Source organism: Aphis gossypii, chromosome 2 (genome assembly GCF_020184175.1).
Source record: "Aphis gossypii isolate Hap1 chromosome 2, ASM2018417v2, whole genome shotgun sequence".
Lineage (NCBI taxonomy): Eukaryota > Metazoa > Arthropoda > Insecta > Hemiptera > Aphididae > Aphis > Aphis gossypii.
Window position 1 is genome coordinate 34,070,885 of NC_065531.1, and position 20,948 is coordinate 34,091,832.

The 20,948-nt window shown below is 22.1% G+C and overlaps 2 protein-coding genes across 9 annotated transcripts in view; one reads left to right on the forward strand and one right to left on the reverse strand.

The window, feature by feature from the left end:
• The window catches only part of LOC114127635 (junctional adhesion molecule A-like), a 284,156-nt gene that overhangs the window by 158,935 nt on the left and 104,273 nt on the right, over positions 1 to 20,948 (forward strand). The window lies entirely within an intron of this gene.
• LOC114127628 (lysosomal aspartic protease-like) lies at positions 10,883 to 19,841 on the reverse strand. 2 transcript variants are annotated; one of them, XM_027991922.2, is made up of 9 exons: positions 19,675 to 19,841; positions 19,416 to 19,542; positions 18,581 to 18,707; positions 18,298 to 18,407; positions 16,704 to 16,906; positions 14,311 to 14,433; positions 12,152 to 12,314; positions 11,326 to 11,418; positions 10,883 to 11,256 (listed from the first exon to the last, which is right to left on the reverse strand). In XM_027991922.2, exons 1-9 carry the CDS (start codon positions 19,749 to 19,751, stop codon positions 11,101 to 11,103), a joined length of 1,179 nt encoding a protein of 392 aa, XP_027847723.2. In that variant the 5' UTR covers positions 19,752 to 19,841; the 3' UTR covers positions 10,883 to 11,100. The 2 variants fall into 2 exon arrangements, with proteins under 2 accessions (XP_027847723.2, XP_050057951.1); XM_050201994.1 differs by having other exon boundaries at positions 10,883 to 11,282.

Consider the following 20,948-nt stretch of genomic DNA (forward strand, 5'->3'; position numbering starts at 1 on the left):
GAATTTTGTATTTCCAAAGACGAATTTTATTTTGACGAAATCACTAAAAGAAAGAGCGTCTAATCAAGAAAACTAAAAAAGTATTTATAGTTTAATCGGAAAAAATAAGAAAATGATCAGGATAAATTATTAGCGAATTATAAATAGAAAGATATTAATAAATTATTTATTGATTTAATGCAATATTAATATTATAAGCTGTTACAAATTTATAATATCCACACATAGACACAGTGACTTAGCTATAAGGGGAGTTAACGGGTTATAACCCCTCCCGCAATGTCTTTTATTTTGTAAAACATACAATCATACTTATGTAAGAGAAAATATAAACTTTAACCCCCCTCCACCAAAAAAAAAAAAAAAAATAAAAATAAAAATAATAATAATATTTTTCTGGCTACACCACTGCAAGACATGTGTCATTTTATTATAGGATTATTTCGGTGGAATATGAATAAAAAAATAAATAAATAATTGTACACATTTATTCGTAATAATTGTAATTATCTAATGCAACTTCGTTGACTAAACATATATGGTGATAACGTGTAACTTAAATTTAGAGTGTATAATCGAATATAACAACGATAAAAGAAAAAGTATATCCTAAATGAAAGATGAATTATGTATAAAGTAAGTCTTTACCCAATCTACTATGCCACTGCTTAGTGTATCAAAGCATCAGAGATATTATTTGAAATGAAATTCCTTTATCTGAAGTAATTGTAATCAAGGATCAGTCAAATATGTACTCCTTTAAATAAAATATAAATTAGGTACATAAGTATCTATCATTTCAGAGAATATATTATTATTAGTAAAAATGTAACCATGCATTATGACATATCTATAAAATGGTCATATTACGTGGTATGTATGTTATTTATTAATAGTTATTAAATATATATATATATATATATATTAAATTGTAGGATAATTTTAACAATAAACAACTAATAAAATTAATATATATATATTTTAAATAATAGAATTGTGTTAAAGCGTTATTTTGATTCATAATCAAAGTATTTTTATTTAATACACTATCATTACCTATTATAACTTAATAGCATATATTATGTTTTGGTTCCATTTGTTTTTATTTATTTTTTGTGTAATGTTTGTTTTATTTACATTGTGTTTATTTGGCACACGTCATTTTTAGTTGTTTTAATTATCATGCGGGTATTTTAATGCATTTTATAAAATGTCTTAGAGCTATTTTATTCTTAATGTCTGTTAAAAGCACTCAACTGAGGTAACTATTTGATTCAAAAGAGTACATCGTTGAAAATACGAGTAAAAGAAACTTCTTTCAAGGTAATTTAATGTCTAGGAACCAACTGTACTCTGTAGCGTGAAATGAATAGGGCCGAAGGGAACAGTATTTTAGGTTAGATTACACACAGAAATTGTTCACCACTTTTTTAATTTACAGAGATACAATTATATACAAACCTATTGCTAAATAATTCATCTGCATACTTAAAGTAATGTGTGAAACTTTTCCCATAATTTTAAGATAAAAAAAAATGAAATATGATACATGTTTCGTCTAAACAAAAAAAAGTTCTCAAAAATCAAATTAAATCATTGGTACCTTCATAATTTAATAATTATACATATCCCTTTTCTATTTTTTATTATTTAATACTAAATTAAAATATCATAAAATTATTTATATACCTAATATATTATTTATGATAATATAAGAATGTAATTCAACAAGTTTAGTTTAACATAAATAGAAATAGAAAATAAATAGAAAAAAGTGAAATGAAACTGTTAATAATATATTATATTCTATGTTTATATTGAGGTAAATTTGAATAAGCTATATATGTATTTTAAATCCAATCTCGTTGTGTTTAACATACTATTTTATTCTGACCTTAATCTTTGTAAGATTATTTCATTGCTTTTGGTGCATTGAACCATTAAATGCATCTTGTTTACTATTTAATAATTACCTTAATAGCTTTACCTACATATCTGAAGTCGTAGTAGTATTTTATTTTATTGGATATATTAATTGGTTGTACTTTATTTTAAGGTTTCAAAATAAATACAAACCTATACAATTATTTTTTTATTCAAATGTAATAATGATAATAATAATAAAAAAACCGTAGGTATGCCTATTTAAGATTTTAATAATCAATTATATATAATCATAACAAAACATATGTGAGATTTGAATACAATACAATTTAATAAATATTGGATCCATCCCAGATGCAGTTAAAATTATATAAATAATATTTTATGTATATTTGAACTCTTCTTTTCAAAAAACAAAAAAAAAAAAAAGATAAAATAGAAACACTTTAAAAAATGTATAATGCAGAAGGTAAGTGCGCGGGATAGAAGTAAAAACTTTTTTCCATGGCGGATTTATTATGTAGCATACTATAAAGTACACATGAAAGGAAGATCTAAAGATACTCAAAAATATATGCATTAAAATTTCTTGAATAGTTGTTGAATAGTTGTTATTATGATCAAGAGTTTATAAATAAATGATTTGGACAAATCTAATAATTCATATTTACTATAGATAAAAAGGTAATAATAATACATTTGAAAATCCACGATTCTATACACATCAAAGTGTTGTATAAAAACTCAATTGCCATGATATTCAAAATACTATATAGTACTATAATATGTATTATTTAGAAACTATTTAAGTTTCAAAGTAAAATAATTATAATATAAATTAAACATATTATATAAAATATCAATTATAGTCATTTCTGATATAAATATACTATATTATGTCCCTTATCTACAAATGTGAAAGCCAAATATTACTCTCTCGCTAATCACTATCTCAAAAATTACACATTATTCACAAGTAATCGAACTAAATTATAAACATCATATTTTTTTTTAAATTAAATATCTCATTGCTTTTATAAATCTTAATTTTATCGAATCAACCAATTTAAATATAAATGTATAATTTTAGTACCTGTGTTAATTACCCATAATATATTGTATACCTTAAACAAAGGTTATTTTTAGTAATAATAAGTTGAGTAATAAGCTAAATGAAATTTCTTGGTTGGATCACAGAAAATGTTGTTAAATAATTAAATGTCTTACATATTAAGTTATTATAAACAGGACAATTGAACAAATTATAACTGATAGGATGAGTGTAGCAGTACATTTTACGCAATGCTATAGATACTATAGCATTATTGTACTACATACTATTATGAGTTTAAGCGTTCTGATTTGCTGTATTTTTTCAAACTTCTATCTATTAGCAATCATAAAAAGTATTGTAATATGTGTAATAACGTTAATTTTGCATAGTAGTATCTAAATAATAACTATAACAACGAAATGAGTAATTTATGTTGCGATATTTTATTTCATAAAATATTAATTTGCTACATTTCTGAAATACTTAAAAACTTTATTTTAATTTTGTATTTTAAATTGCATTAACATACTGTCGATTTGTTTTATTATTATTATTTATTAAAAGAGATATGCAAACTACAATAAGCAAATTTAATTAGATTACGAGAGAAAAAAATTGTAAATTACATAAATAAGTGAAGTAGAAAGCCACTCTTTATAGTAACAACTTTTAAATATATAAGCTAATTTATTTATTTACATTTTCTAATAATTTTGAAATAATGAAATTATTAGTTAAATTATTCAGTTTGAATATTTTTCTATGACTGTAGTCAGAAGTGATATAAGAGGGATCATTAAAAATTTCAGTTTAGATATGAAGGAAGTTAAATATGGGGAATTTAATTTTTACTAAAATAATTTTGAACATTTTTGGAAATATTAGGTTTGATATTTTGAGTAACATTTGGGTATGCAAAAATGGAATTGAACAAATGTTTTTACCCATTTCAGAAATGTTATTAATAGGCTTATCTATGATACAATTATCTTGGTTACTTTAGTTTATTTCTTTTAGTATTTGAGCTTTTAGAATTCATAATAATTATTGACGGAAAAACAACAATAATAAACATATTATATTATAACAATACATTAATGGCTTAATGTTTAGGATATTAAATATGTATTTTTATATCTCTAGAAATCGTCTTATAAAGTTTCAGCATTAGATAGCTAAATTTTTTATATGCACCTGAGTCATTAAGTATATTTTACTTACATGTTTATTGTAATGCTTTATTATTTTGTATTTGTTATATAAATAAAGTAAAAAAATTATTTATACAAAAAAGTTGCATCAAGAATACTATTTATGAAACTCTTATAAATTATAGCTTTTCTAAAATTCTACTGGCATACATCATTTTATAATATATATATTATAAATAGTTTATTTTTACTAAGATCATTTGTTAAGCTTATTGAAGTAATATTTGAGCCTATTGTATATTTTATGAATCGTATATATCAAATACACGAAATACTGTACATTACAGACGCGCTAGGTAATAGATAATAATAATAAAATTAAAAACCATGAAAAGTAGCAGGCGTTGGTACTACTTCATTTTTAAGGATATATACACTTAGTCTGAACAGAAAAGAGGCCCAAAATTAGCAATTTACAGTCAACGTTTAAATTGAAAAAGTCAAGTATTTTCAGTTTATTTAACGGAAGATATAACCGTAATACCCTCTTAGTAGTATGGATGGATGATTTTCTTTTTGGCCGATAAAACCACTAAAGAATAATATTTTGCATTGTTTCTATCTTCCTTTATTATTATTATTTCTTTTTTTATACATATCATGTATAAAGAATACATTTTGTTCAATTGAAAGTCATCGTTTATTTTTATGTTTATGAAAAAAATATATATACATACATTCGATATTTGCATAATTGAACGTAGTTCGGAAGCCGGCAAAACAAAACAGTCTGGTCTCGAGCGTAAAAATATGGATCCATCTAACCATGAAATTCCGCGTTGCTTTGTATGAATACGAATGACGGGGATAATACAGACAATTCAAGCGAATTTTTAAGTGAAAATAAATATATAAAACAAATAATTTAATGTATTATATGCGTGAAATAAACTAACCATAGGTGGATAAATTTTAACTAACAATTGAGTAACACGAAGTAGATCATTGGTGATCTACCTTATTTAATTTCAATTCTGATTATTGTGTGTAATAATAAAAAATTAATCATAATATTCATTTGTTTGTTCACTTAGTATATTTTTTTATTAAAAATTTATATTTCGTTTTACTTTTCCTGTTATATTTTGAAAAGACTATTTAAAAAAATTTGTTATGTACACGTTGTAGAAACAATTCCATACTTCAAACTCCATTTAGGTAATTTAATTACACTCTATCAAAAGTTATAAAACATTTTTTTCTTAAATAAAATATAAAATATTTACGAATTGATTATTATTACATATAACATTTTTTTAAATTAAATTTAACTTTGATAAATAAAAATTATAAACCATAAATATTCCAATTTTAAAAATATAGCTAATTTAAAATAATACAAAAAAATAAGCAATTAAGTATCACTCTGCTATACAAAATATTTTAAATAAGTCACTAATATAGGTATGTTAAATTTGAATTCAATGATATATCATTGTATACAAAACACGATTCTAAGCGAAAATGGTTTGTCTGCTTACCTCACCAAGTATATATTGTGAAATATTTTATTTTATAGCTATTAAATTAATTTATTATACTTTTAGTATTATCGTAAGCTAAAGTATCGGAGATTATCCATTTTTAAGTTATATAAAAAAAAAACAAGTCAAATATATTTTGTATCAAAGTGTCATTTATTAATTCTATTATTGTGATGTTGAACATATTCTGATATATTGTTATAGAAGTAAAAATAAATACATTTGTTAATATATTTCCAATCAATTTATAAATTGTATGAGAAAAAAAAAAAAAGTATTTATTAAGTTTTTGTCTAAATTGTAGTTTACTTTTAAGGTGAAATATAACATCATTAATAATTAGCTGTGAAAAATCATTTTTATCTAACTCTGCAACGCATATAGATCACTTTTTAAGTTTAATTCAAAACAACACAAAGTTATAATGAAATGTCAAATTCGCAATTTTAGTTTCAACAAACTATTTTACTAAATAATACTCATCTATTTATCAATATATATAGTAAAAAAAAAAGGTTGAATCCTGGCGATAAAAGAAGGCTTACAATAAGTTTTATACCGCAAATAAAACGTCGAGCGTGGTGAAAAAGTGTAATGAATTAAGTTATGGAAATTTTTAATTTAACGTTCAAAAAAATTATTTATCGAACTTTTAAAACTGCTATAGTTGAGAGACAATAATATTATCATAGTATAACATTTTATCCATAAAACACGACCAAGGCTAATGGCCAACTTGTGACATCATATAGTGTACATAGACTGTACGATCGAGTTATCTAAATCAAATTGTGACTTTGATCAGAGATAATTCTACTGTAATATTTATATAAGGTTGTCATATAACTATGTGATTAACGTTTTTATTTTATTTATAAAGAACTGTAACAAACAAACGTTAAATGAAAAATAAAATAGAACATTTTTTACGTATAATTTACAAGTCTATATAATATATATATATTAACGTATATGTTATTTTTAGCAATCCGTTAGAAAAATCTCAAAGTATTAAATTTACTAGATCTTCATTTAGGACCTTAACGCAATTATGAAAAGTGCATCATCAGCTGAGACTGAGCACTTGACATGTTTAGGTGCAAGGAAAAATTCAATTTTACATTTAAAATTTTAGTATTATAATATAAGCAAATAATATGGTCATGGTTCACAAAACTATGTAAAAAAAAAGTATTCTATTTAAAAGCATAATGCACAGGAGTTAAGGAAAAAGATTTATGACAAGCGAGCTTATACTTAGTATGTAGTCTATGTATAATAATATACGATGCATTCGTTTGGATGGATTTCGATGTACCAAACGGAATACTATTTATCATAATTTTATTTTGCATTTAAACGTGTACCAACGAATATTTACCAACGATGTCTTTAGGCATGCCTAAATAACACAGTGCGTAACTATTTAATAATAACATTCAAGCTGTACGTGGGTGGAAACAAATAATTAGATTATACAGTACATGCGTAAATTATAAAGTATTTAATATTTATTTATGCATATGCTTTTGGCTCTTCATTTTATAATATTAAATACATTTGCAATTTTAGATGTAGTGATCTCACACAAAACTTTGTCAAGTAATATATATATATATATATATATTAGGATGTATTTTCTAAATAAAATCATTAAAAACTAAAAAGATGTTAAAATAAAACTATATTTAACGTTTCACTGTAAGTGGATAGTTTTTTAATGTTCATAAAATCTGATTTATCTATTGTTTTATAGAAATTTAATATTATTAAGTTAATTTTATAATATAATATCTAGCTTAGAGTTCAAACAATGAAAACCTTATTGGAATAAAATATACATTCAGAATAATATGTAAATTACTTAACTCAAATAATGAATTTAAATTATTACCTAATAGTCTATAAATAAAAATAAATAATAATAATAAATAATAATAATTAAAATTGTTTTAAATACAATAAAGAACTTATAGCTTTTTTTAAATACGGATTCTGTGGTTTAGAAAACGTGATGAAGGCATGTGTATCTAAAAAATAATATTATATTTCATTAAACTTTAGATAATAATTGTTATAATATAATATAACTGAGTGTGCATTTTACAAATTAAAAAAAAAAAAAAAAAAAAAAAGTAAAATAAAAACTATATTAAAGTATATTGTACGTAAAGTGTAGACACATTTGTTTTATTAAAACTCACACTCTGCAACATGACACACCAAACATCTGAGTGTATAAAAAAAATCCATTATACATATATAACTATTATATATTTATATATTGTGTATACTGTGTACACATGGATATATGCACAGATATTTCACAAATATTTTGTATTCATATTATACGACAGAGATTGACTGAAAAACGATACTATTAATGACAAGTATATCATTACATATCTATGCTTGACTTAATCAAAACTACATTCAGTAAAGTATTTCTATCGTTAGCATCAATAAATATGAACAAAAGAAAACAGTGATAATGTGTATTCGTTATGGTATTGTGGACGGATTCGCCAGTTTTTTTTTTTTTAAATGCAATGCGTCCCAAATGTAGCTCTACCTAATACTATAATAGCTGGTTCCTGGTTACGCGCTTGACCGACCGGATTTCACAGCGTCACATTGTGTCGTATAATATTTCTCTCATTATGGCGAGAGTATTACATTCGATTGAATTCAGTGAATGACTGAATTGTCAGTTAATTCTAATAATTATTATTTTCATCGAAAACTAAAAACTTCAACGTTGTGAACGTCATATTTTTAATGTGTAGACATTGCATCCAGGTATGCCAATGGTATATTTAAGTACGTGTTATAGATGAGCTACCAAATTGCACTATATAATATAATGTTATATTATTATTATATACTACTATATACATTACCATTTACACGTATTAAAAGATATGTTAAAAACTAAAAATAAGAAAAAACTGTCATAAAACTATGTGTTAACAAATTTCCATAATAGAATGTCGTCCAGTGTCCACAGCTGGTGATCAAACACCGAAATCAACTTTTATGTACTTATCTAGTTATCTATACCACGTAATTTGTAATTGTACAAGATTGTAATTTATTATATGATGATATGTTTTTTTTTTTTTTGTGAACATCGTTATTATAATCATGTGTCATTTCGTTGTAAATGTGTTATGAGAATATTACAACATTCATATAAAAAAATTCTTATAGCATTAATTACCTAGATGTTTTCCTGAACGATCTTAATGATTCACAATTATATTTTTATGGTACTTATTTCAAAATATAATATACGCAAAATCTTGTGTAATTTAACCTAAATTTAATAATCCATCATTGATCTTAAAATTATTAGTTATTATTATTATTATTACTTTTTTTTTTATTATTGATATGTTATATACATTTGGTAGGTTTTTATGTTGATCACATATTATAAATAATTAATATGTACGTGTGTATAACCTATTTACGTTTTTATTTTTATTCAAAATATTTAATATTCGTGGTCCATTGTTTTATTGTCATTGAAATATTTCATTGCGAAAAAATCTTGATGTTTTAATCAATTTTAAAACACGTTGCTTAAAATGTTTTATTAAAAAACAGAACAATCCGGAAAAAAAACGATATGACAATCATTGACATAAATATTTATTTTTTTAACTGTCTTGTATATTTATATGTAAATTTGAACTTTTTCGTAAAAAATTATAATATAAAAAAGCATTTTATGTTTGTATGATGAATATTTGTTTCGTATAATAAATATTCGTTGTCCAGATGATCAAGATACGAACCTTATAAAATAATATATAATAATATATAATGTACATATTTAAAATTAAATAACAATATAATATTATATACTTATTAATTGTATTAAGAACGAGTTAATATTGTATTGGATTAGAAGCCTCCAGTTTTATTCGTAAGAAGAAGATCTAACAACTTTTATATTTTATACAAATGAAAAAATAAATATATTTATGAATTTCGTGAAAATGTTTTTGTTGTAATAAGTGATTGTGGCATTTTTTTTTTAAACAGGTCAAACTAATAAAAAAAAAGTCTTACAAAAGTGTAATACACGTATAAAATAAATGAAAATAAACGTTTATTCACACAAAAAGCTTTTTCTTGGGTCAAATATTATAAATTAGAATAAGTTTTTAAGTTTGAATTATTGTTATACTACATTACTCTTACTTGTCCTAAATAATATTCTTTTGAAAAGTTTATTTTGAATTTTAAATTATGTAAAATCTATCAATATTTTTATAAACGATGAATTCGAACTCATTTTAAATTAAACAATTATTTTACGAGTATAAAATATAAATACATTTGTAATTATTTTCAGATCTTTAAATAATTGATAATAAGTGATCGTTTTATTTTACAGAACGATATGCCTTATAATAATGTACTTAAGATTACACTTGTTTTTCAAATGAAGTTATTATGTGATCGTTTAATATATATATATATGTATATATATATACTCTCCAAAACAATTTCAAAATGGGTAATAATATAAAGCAAATATTAAAAAGTCACTGAGGCAGATGGTGTATCCAGATGTTGCCAATCTTAAATTTCCCTAGCATCGTTTACTTGCATTTTAATAGAAGATATAATATAACGTATGTAAAAAGTTTCGACTATTTACGACTTCAAAAAAGGGGTGTTTTACCTATTCGCACCATAAACTTCAAGTACCTAGCATCCCCCTAGTTTGTATATTATTTATCAATCGTTAAGTATTGAAATATTCAACTATATGGGTACTTTATGAGTGTGTATATTATTATTCCGAATTATTTAAAAATGTCTTAAATGTAAATTATGTCAAGATACAATATTCCAAAATATTAAAAGTTAATTAGTTAATTTAAATTAAATAAAACTGTTTGAATTCTTTTATAACATAAAATTGTTTGAGTGAAACGTATAGGTAAGTTATATTATAAATAAATTGTTTTAAAATAACTTATCCATTGTCAATGAAATACAGTTATTTATGCAACACAAGTTTTTTTAATTTCATGTAAAATCATTATCAGAACATTTAAATTCTATGTTCAGATCCCAAATATAACTAGATATTTAAATGTATAGTATTATTTGTATTTTTAACATTATAATTGGCGTCCATTCTTGATATAAAACTATTATTTCTACACTCTATAAACGTTTTTACGGCTAAATAATAAAGGATACGTTATGTTTATTTAAAGTTCACAAAATAATATCTTAATAGTTTAATATAATCTAAATAATATAGTAGAATTTTTATCTCGCTATTAATATTTATTTATTTATTTTAATATCGGAAAGATTACGGAGACTCAACAACTAAGAACTTGTCATTAGATATTCAACATAATAAACAAAAAAAAAGAATTCACATAGTTACTTATAACTAACATTAATGAAAGTTTTATATTTGAAAATTATATTATTTCTATTTTAAATTTGCAATTCCAATTCTATTGTTTTCCAAATCAAATGTAGTGTAAACGCTGGACAAAAATCCACCTCCTAATGACCAAAGTCCATCGCCCAATCCTGAATCACAAAACGCTGTTATGCAAATCGTTCCATTTTGTCCATTATCCATCTAAACATGTTTAAAATTTTTAAAAACTTCATGTTAAAACTTTGAATATTATTATTTATGAATACTCACTTTTTGAATGTAATGTCTTCCACTAAGATGAAAATCTCGAGAACCTATGTTGATAGTGATTTTTGGCAACTTATTCACTAATGAACAATTTACCTTTAATGTGCATGTAAGATAATTTATATTAATAACTTAATATTTTAAGATATTTAAGTGGTTTCAAATGGTTACTATTTTAGTATGCATTCAACACTTATCATAATACATAACATATACAATACATATCATTAATTTATCATAACGTACAATTATAGTTTTTGGCTTAAAGTATGTAATTTTTTTCTATCATAAAATATTCCCAATTTATAATTTTAAACAACAAATAACAAATAATTTTAAAACTTCTAAACATTTTTAAAAATTGAACGGACATTAAGCTTTTTTTAGAGCTAGTTTATCACTTTTTTATTTATTTATTTTTAGTTCTAAAATACTTAGACAATAAAATTTAGTTAATATTATATTATGCTACTTTAGTGAGTTATATACTATGAATTAATATTTTATTTTGGTTGGTATCGTGGGAAAATACAAAGACATTTTTTAGTATAAAATTAAGTGCTACTTGTAAGTCAAAAGTCAAAAATAAAGTACAACTTTTAAAAAAAAAAACCATTTTGTTAGTAAGTGTTCTATAATAGTATTTACCTATTTATATGATACCTAAAAATAAATGTGATTGAAAGAGTATATAATCTTATTTTTTTTCTGTTTTAGAAATAAGTTTAGATTTTATTGAAAACAGTTAAACGATATTCAACAAAAACGTCAATGATAAAGATTTTTTTTTTTTTGAAACACTGTAAAATAAATTTTTGATTAATATTACCTCATATCTGTTGTATAGATATAAAGTGGCTTTAACTAGATAATTTATAGCAGCTACGTAATTGGTGGGTACTCCAATTTGGTTAGAACTCGTATCCAATATTACTTGGCATCCTTGATCACAAAATGTCTTTGCATATGTTTTGTTTATCAACACTGAAAACCTAAAATCGCTTTACATTATTAACACTATGAATTTGATAATTATAATTATTAGAAATATCAAATATTTTAATATCGATCTAAGGTGACTCAAACCTATTAAATCATAAATCTTTTAATCTGTAATTGTATTTAATACTTCATAGGCATTAAGTGTAGTAAAACTATAATATACAGATTAAAAATATAATACAATGCACAATGCATTGATAAATTATATTTGTTATAAACATCTTTCTGCTGCGGATTAGGTTTTGATTGTACCTTTTTCCTTTCAAATGAATTGGTCACTGCAATGGTTTATCATAATTTAATTCATTTTAATGGTCGTCTTAAGAAAATCGTTATTTTCAATTACTATAAAATTTGCAAACATTTGAGCTTCAAATGACGAATATATATGAAATTATAGCTTTATATTTTTGACATTGGGAAATTGCTGTCAATTTAGCTAATGAGAAATCTTGAATTTAATTTTCAAATATTTTTAGAAAGAAAAAGTATCTATTAAAACAAATTTACAAAATATTTTAATTGTCAACAATTTCAAATATTCAAACTTGATCAAATTTACCCCAAAGCATAACTATCCTTAATATTGAAGATTGGAAAACTTTTTCAGATCCAAAAATAATAAAAGATAAAAAAGGACAAACTATTGTTAAATTATATAATTCGTTGATTCACTCAGAATTTTAAACTTAATTTATAAATTAATATTTATAGAGTATATCTATATAATATATATAGATAATAATAATAATGATTTAAACATAATATTAAATACGATTAAAAACACAGAATATTCAAGTTAAAAATAACGATATATACTTTATAAAATCTAATAAAAAAGGTTTATTATATAAATTAATTTGGAAATTTGATTAAACGAGCCGTATAAACCATGCATGGTATGTTCGCTTGTCAAGATTATAAATACTTTATACTTATACTCTTATTAAAAGTCGTAATTATTCTAAGTAGTACGTTGAACGTCAACTAAATGTAAAATTTATGCTTTTTTTGAGTATTTATTTTGTGTGTTTAACTATATAGGTAGTTAAATAAACTAATTATAAATATATACTTATACGTAACATTATAATAATCGTTATCATCGGAAATAAATTTCAATTAATTAGAATATCTAATACAAAGTAACGTCATATATTATATATATTATACGCCCTCGTGAGTTTTATATATTACTTTCAATATTATTAAGTTATGTACCTACTAATTTATTTTATAGTTTAACCTTTACTGTAATGGTTTATTGTAAGCATCAAATAAAATATTACAATTTAGAGTACCTATTTTAAACTCACCTCATTTGGGTACTCATGTTTTCCTTTAATAATTCATTTATTCTCACTGTATTCTTATTTGTTTTAGTGTACAATTATTAAGCTTAACAGTTAAATTATTAGATAAACTTTAATAAATTTAAGTATTGCTAGTCAATTGCAATTGCGAATTAAAAATTATGAATTTTTTTAGTGTAAATTATTTTTTAAATGTTATCGAAATTTATTATATTCAATGACATGTTATATATGGTATTCATTTAATATGTTTTTACTAAAATATAAAATATATTTCGTCTCAAATCTATTATTTATTACAGTTAGCAACAATTTTTACGATTTATAAAATATTGATACATTTTAAATTACAAATTATTATAACCCTCATATTTTTGCAATACCATTATCATTGAACTGTCATCTTTGAAATAGAAAATTAAATAAAACAAAAACAACTAGTTAAATTCGCTTTATAAAGTCATTGATTTAATTGTTTAAAGGAGAAAGTGCCTAAGACATCTCAATAGTACCTATATTTAATATTTGTGGCTGAAAACTATGATGTTAATTATATTACATTTATTTTAAGTACCTATGTATAAAATACGATTAGTAATAAATACATAAAAAATTATGAATAAATTGAGTCTTGCAAAAGATGATTTTATTTTCACTCTGTACAAATACTTACTGATTCATTTCAATTTGCCAATAATTTTTTTGCACTACAGGGACATAGGTTGTTTCACCTTTGATATGTTTTGGTTCAACACCACCAAGAAATATTGTTCCTCCTTTTGTAGTTGTCTCATCTCTAATAAAATAAAATTATATTTGTATAATATTAAAACGATAATTATTTTATAGTTGTATTTGGTATATTACTTATTGTTAATAATTTAGAAGAAACTCATCAGTTTTTTTTCATTTGTTTATATAATTTAATTTGTAGTTTCTGGTTGAATATTAATGTATATTTGACAACGGATAACGATTTAAATTTATAAATAATAAATATATTGAAGCTATGAGTTAATAATTATAAAAAAATACAGATTTATTAATCATGCATGTTCAATATCTTTTCTTTTTTAGTTACATATTTATTTTAGTTATTAATTAACATGTATTCATCTTAATTATTATTAATTTATTTAAAACTCACATTTTAGGAATTGATATTTTTATTCTATTTGAGAAAATATAATCTAGTGACAGCACAATTTTCTTTTTCAAAGAAGAATTTATTGTCTTTTTTTATTTAAAATATTATTGTTATGTAGATGGTTTTTTTACCGATATATAATGTTAAATATTGACATGTATAAATCAAATTTTGAACAAGTAGTTAATGTGATATTAAATATAATGTAATGAGGTAATGAATGTTTACATTATATTTAATATAATAGTCCTTATACAAAATATATTATGTAGTATTTAGTCTAGTAGCTATATATTGTTAAACTCGGACATTATTTTATAAATTATAAGATGTTTAGCTACTAATTTAACCATTTTATAGAATATATAAATACTATAATTTTAAAATTATAATAAGCCCATAAATTACATTAATCATTAGTAGTTAGTACATTAAATTTCTAAACAATAATTTGTTTGAATTTTAAATTTATTAAAAATAAGTAAAGTACCTTCTTTGAAAGAAAAATATCATATCAAAATACATAAGTCACATCTTAAATTCCATAAAAACCTAAGTAATTAAAAAATGGTTTTAAAAAAAAATATTTAAAAAAAATATTCGAATATAATTTATTATATACTATATTATGTATATATTTATTATTTAAAGATATTATGAAGGTAAGCGTGCTTATCGAGTTACCCTGTGTTTTCGGATTACATTTTTGTTATTTTAAATATTAAATACATATTTTTATTTACGAAATATTATTTTTTTAAGTTTTATTCGTAACAATTTAATGTTGTCACTTTTTTAATCTTAAAACGATAACTCATTTGAACATTTATTATATCTATTCTATACATTTATGTATTTATTTTTTTAAATATATGTATGTGACTAATAATAATAGTAATAATTTTCTTAGAGAAATGTCTTAGGTAGATTTAATCAATAAATAATCAAGATGTAAATCGTTAGATTGATTAATTTATATCTATGCATGGTTATAGTTAAATTTTCGACTTCAAAAGGCTGTGCTATACGATAATATAATAATACAGATCATACGTATTATATATCTATGTCCTACGAGATAATTTAAGTAATCCAATAATATTACATGACATCAATTATTTATTTGTAATAATAAAAAAAGTAAAAATACTAAAGTAATATTTTTAATTACAAGTATTGCTATGATGTACCATTTATTTTTAAACATCATACATAATATTATTATTATTAAATATAAGCTATGTAAACTTAATGATTTTAAAATATTATATCTGTTTTTATTTTTCATTTATATTCATCATAATTGGTTAGGTAAGGTTTTTTTTTTTAGGTCTTATGGTACTCTATATCGTATATAATATAATTATGTTAAATTTGAATTTATCATTACATCAGTCATCATGAAAAACAATTAAAATCAAAGAATTATTAATTCATATTTATATAAAAATAAGGAATTTATTTATTTTTTTGTATTTTTCTAATACTTTCAGTAACAAGTTCTACTAATTTTAATTAACAGTGTATTTTATATTATATTATTGTATCTTATAATATTATGTTATCAACACATAAATCAATCGTTGTCGTATAATTGTGTACAATATAAATATATTATTGTTAAATAGCTTAACAATAAACTAAATATTTCATTATTTATAGAAAATTATAAACCAACAATAAATAGAGAAAAAATTTAAATTAAAATTAAATAAAAAATATATGTAAATCTATTTCAATTACAATTCATCTCAGAATTTAGTACATTATATTAATAATAATAATTTAATAATTAATAACAATATAATAATAATATACATTTTGTATATGTTTAATAATATACTGAACAACTGAGCTAAATACTATTGAATTGACAACCATGTATAGTACATATTTACAAACTATAATTCATTACTTACCGGTTCATATACACTGAAAAAATTGGTTTTATAATTTTTTTATCATCCAGTAACTTATAAAAAAATGTATTGTTCGTCGTTCTAGCCATGGTGTTGTATCCTAAACCAATTACTCCATCGGCGTGCATGAATTGATATTGCGTTAAGTTTTGTATCCCAATGATTTCAGCAAATATCAAATCAGTAACGTTTAAATGTCCCAACTAAATAAATAAAATGTTATTATACATTTTATTTTAAAACTTAAAATTGATTCAAAATATTTTATCTTAAATAAACTTAAACTGTGACATTACAAAAATATTAAAAAAGAATAGTATGTTTATTTTTCTTGAAACTATTTAAAATATCCCGATTTTTTTTTTTATACAGTTATGCGTTAGGGGTCTACTTGGTTATATATACTAATATTTATTTTAGATAAAACACATAATTTAACTTATTAATACATATAACTATTGAATTATTATTTATTAATCTTTCTAAAATACTTTATGTGTCATAATAATGCTTTGTCATCAACTTAATTTATAAAAAAAACATTTGTAGCTTTACTTTAAATCAAGTTTTTAGTTTTCAGTAAAACAGCAGTTACCAAACTTTTTTTCAGTGGTTCTTTTTTTTTTTGGACTAAATTAGTCCACGCAATATCCTGTCGTGAATATCACGAAAAATATACATAAAAAATTAATTCTTATTCTCATTGATAATCAGTTTTAAAAATTTTACTCAATCTAAAGATTATAGTGGACTTCAAATTAATACATTTGTATACTTGAAAAAAAAATAACAATGAATTATATTAAATTTACGTTTATTATATTTAAAAAAAATGTATGGTTATTATAGAGTCCGAGCAGGAATACATGATATACATTTTTACAAGATTGAATTTGAAATTTATAAAAATTGCAAAAATTATAAATATTTTTATGAGTTACGGTGCTTATAGAAAGTGCTTGTGGTGTCCAAAGGGTACCGTGGTGTAGTGTACAGTTTGGGAACCACTGATATAGAGGAAGATAATTAGTTAAGTTTTAACTAAATTACCTATTATAATTTTATTATATCTGCGTTCTTGTCTTGCAAGAGTATAGCATAGTATAAGTAACCACACAACGTATAAAGGCAATTTCTAATAAAATATCTACGCCATTACGTATTAGAGTACAATCAGCTTTTGGTGGAGTTTTCGATTTAACTTTAAAGTAAAGTATCTAAATTATCTAGCTTAACATTTCACCATAATATCTCAACTTTGGAGGTTTATTAATCAATTTATGATAAAAATGTAAAGGTTATTGACAATTCAAACTATTGAGTTTGTACGATGTAATTTATCATAATTTCAGGGGGAGGTAGTGTGCATTGAGTAGAAAAATCGTTAAAAAATATGGTCACCCAATCATGACTTCATTTTTTACAATATTTATTATACTGATTAACCACCATATTTATTTATGTTACGCATTATTATTCTTTGTAAAAATAGCAAGTAGGTAATTTAAGCAAATATAATATTATTATTATTTAATATAGAATAATTAGGTTTACCATTACCTATTTTTAATATGATATATTAATCACAACTTACTCTTATTGTGTCACATGTTAAATTCCCAACTAATCCATCTACATTGAACGGTGTTGGATCTATAAATTTGTGCGTTGATGAAATATCTGGATCATATCTATTCTTCTTACCTTTAAGATATAAAATATATAAAATACAATTTATACATACATATATGTTATATAAATTATATGAATATAAAATACATATTAAATAGGCATTACAAAGTATTATAAAAAAAATTAAATTTAAATTAATTAATTAAAAAAATATTAAACAAACAAACAAATTAATAAAAACTTACCACAGATTGGATATATTATATCTGAACATAATTTTGATGGTAACCACATGTCGCTCCACGTTGTATCAAAAATCACTGAAAATTTCTGTCCAGGTTTGCCCACTAATATTTCCGCGTAGTATTCACTCTAAATAATCAAATTTTGATGTATACTATTTTTTTTTTTTTAGATATAGTTTAAATTATAATTACTATGCAAAAATTATAAATAATTACAATTATAGCATTATAAACAATGTGGTCATAAAGCGTGCCAAAAATTAGTTTTGTTTATCTATTTTTACGCCATATCCGTGACTAACCTGTACACATACCGTTATTGCATGATTGTTAAAATATACAAACAATATAATTATTTTTTATAGATTTTTAAGATTTATTTTGAATATTGACTTATATTTATAATTTAATTAGAAACGGGTTAATCACATTCATTATTACAAAAATAATTATAAAATATTACAATACGGTAGTAATATTTTATTAACAGAAACGGAATAAGATTAGTTATTAAAAAATCATTAGTACGTGTATTCATCAATACATTATAACTTTAAAAATTATTAAATAAAAAAAATAATATTACTAAATATACGTTTTTAACATACCCATAAATCTTATCGTACCTAAAATGTTACATTTTTAATTTAAATATATACCTATGTATTTATTTCAATAAAAAGTCAATACAATTTAAAAGTATTTAAAAAAAGAATTGTATTAATTTTTTTCAATTTGTAATTTTACACTTACATAATACCATAGGTTTTAATTCAGTTATTTCGTATTACATTTACTTTTAATTGTTCAGTACGTAAAATGTAATATTACTTACGTCCATATACTTAAATAGTGTGATATTCTCATTAGTTGGAGGTATTTTTTGAATATTTAATTTTCTCATATAATGAGGATCTTTAATTAGCATTTGCAATGGAGATTTTCGTCTAATTAATTTCATACTAAAAAAAAAAAATGTTTCCTCAATTAATTATTGCTTTATTAGTATTATTAGTACAGTATAGGCACTTAAGTTCTATATAATAAATAAAATTAGATTAATCAGTTAGTTTTAATAATTACAATAATATTACCGATAAATGTTTGTTTCTTCTGCAATGGTGCAATACAGAAAATAGAAAAGCAAAAGAAACATTAATCTGCAAGTCATGTTTTATATTTTTTTTAGACAAATGAACCTAACCGAAATGAATACACTTTGATAGTTTGAAGCGGTATGATGTTATAATGTTATTCTAAACTGATACCTATGGAATAGTGTGTTTCTAACAAAATATTAATGTAGATTAGCATAATTAGATAAACCAGCGGTTCTCAAACTATGTTTCGCCCAATCTGAGGTCAGGGTCAAAAAACTGATTTGTGGTATCCATAGACAGCTCTAAGTTCAATATTATTAGTTTTAATAATCATAATTTTGTTATTTTTTACCCTTAGTTTTTGGAGATACTTAAAATTATTTTTTTAGTATAACGATGAAAATAGTTTGAGAACCTTTGTAATAAAGTAAGTAAAAATGCAATAATATCGTAAGGTATAATATGAAAGTAGTATTAAACTATCATTTACTGATCAATATTTACCATATTTTATATTACCATTTTATTATTGTGTAAATATCGTAACTGATAACATATAATATTTTATTATTAAAACAAAATATTATAGATATATTATTATGTTTATAAATGTTTAATTATAACCATCAAAATACAAAATTGTATTTGATTATAATAACTAATGATATTTATATTAATATAATATATATTATCAACTAAGTTACTAAAATCATTTCAATGAAAAAAAAAAGAAAGTCACCTTCAATGTTTACAATAATAGTTATGTGATGCATTTCTTAATTGACAACTTAGTATATCATTAATTCTACAAAATATAATTTTTTATTTTTATTTAATTGAAAATCAATTGCATTCTTATAACAGTTTACAAGGTTATATTTTAATCTAACATAAAATAATTGTTATAAATGAATAAATAGCAAGATGATCATCCATAAAATCTTAATTTACTGAATCAATTTTAGTTATTACTGTAACCATACTGTTTTGCTCTCTCTCTCTCTCTCTCTCTAAAAAAAAAAAAAAAAACATTTTTATTGTATTCATAGAATAACATATTATATTCATGGCATTTGTTTAAAGAACAATAACAATATATATTCATATTGTATATATTGTTTATGGAGTATAACCCATGATTAAAAAAATTATACATTTTACAAATTATATATATACATAATATTATTTAAGATTTATGTTAAAGAAAAAAAAATGTTTAATTATTTTGAATAAATTACTTATTTATAACATATTGTTAAGTTTATTAA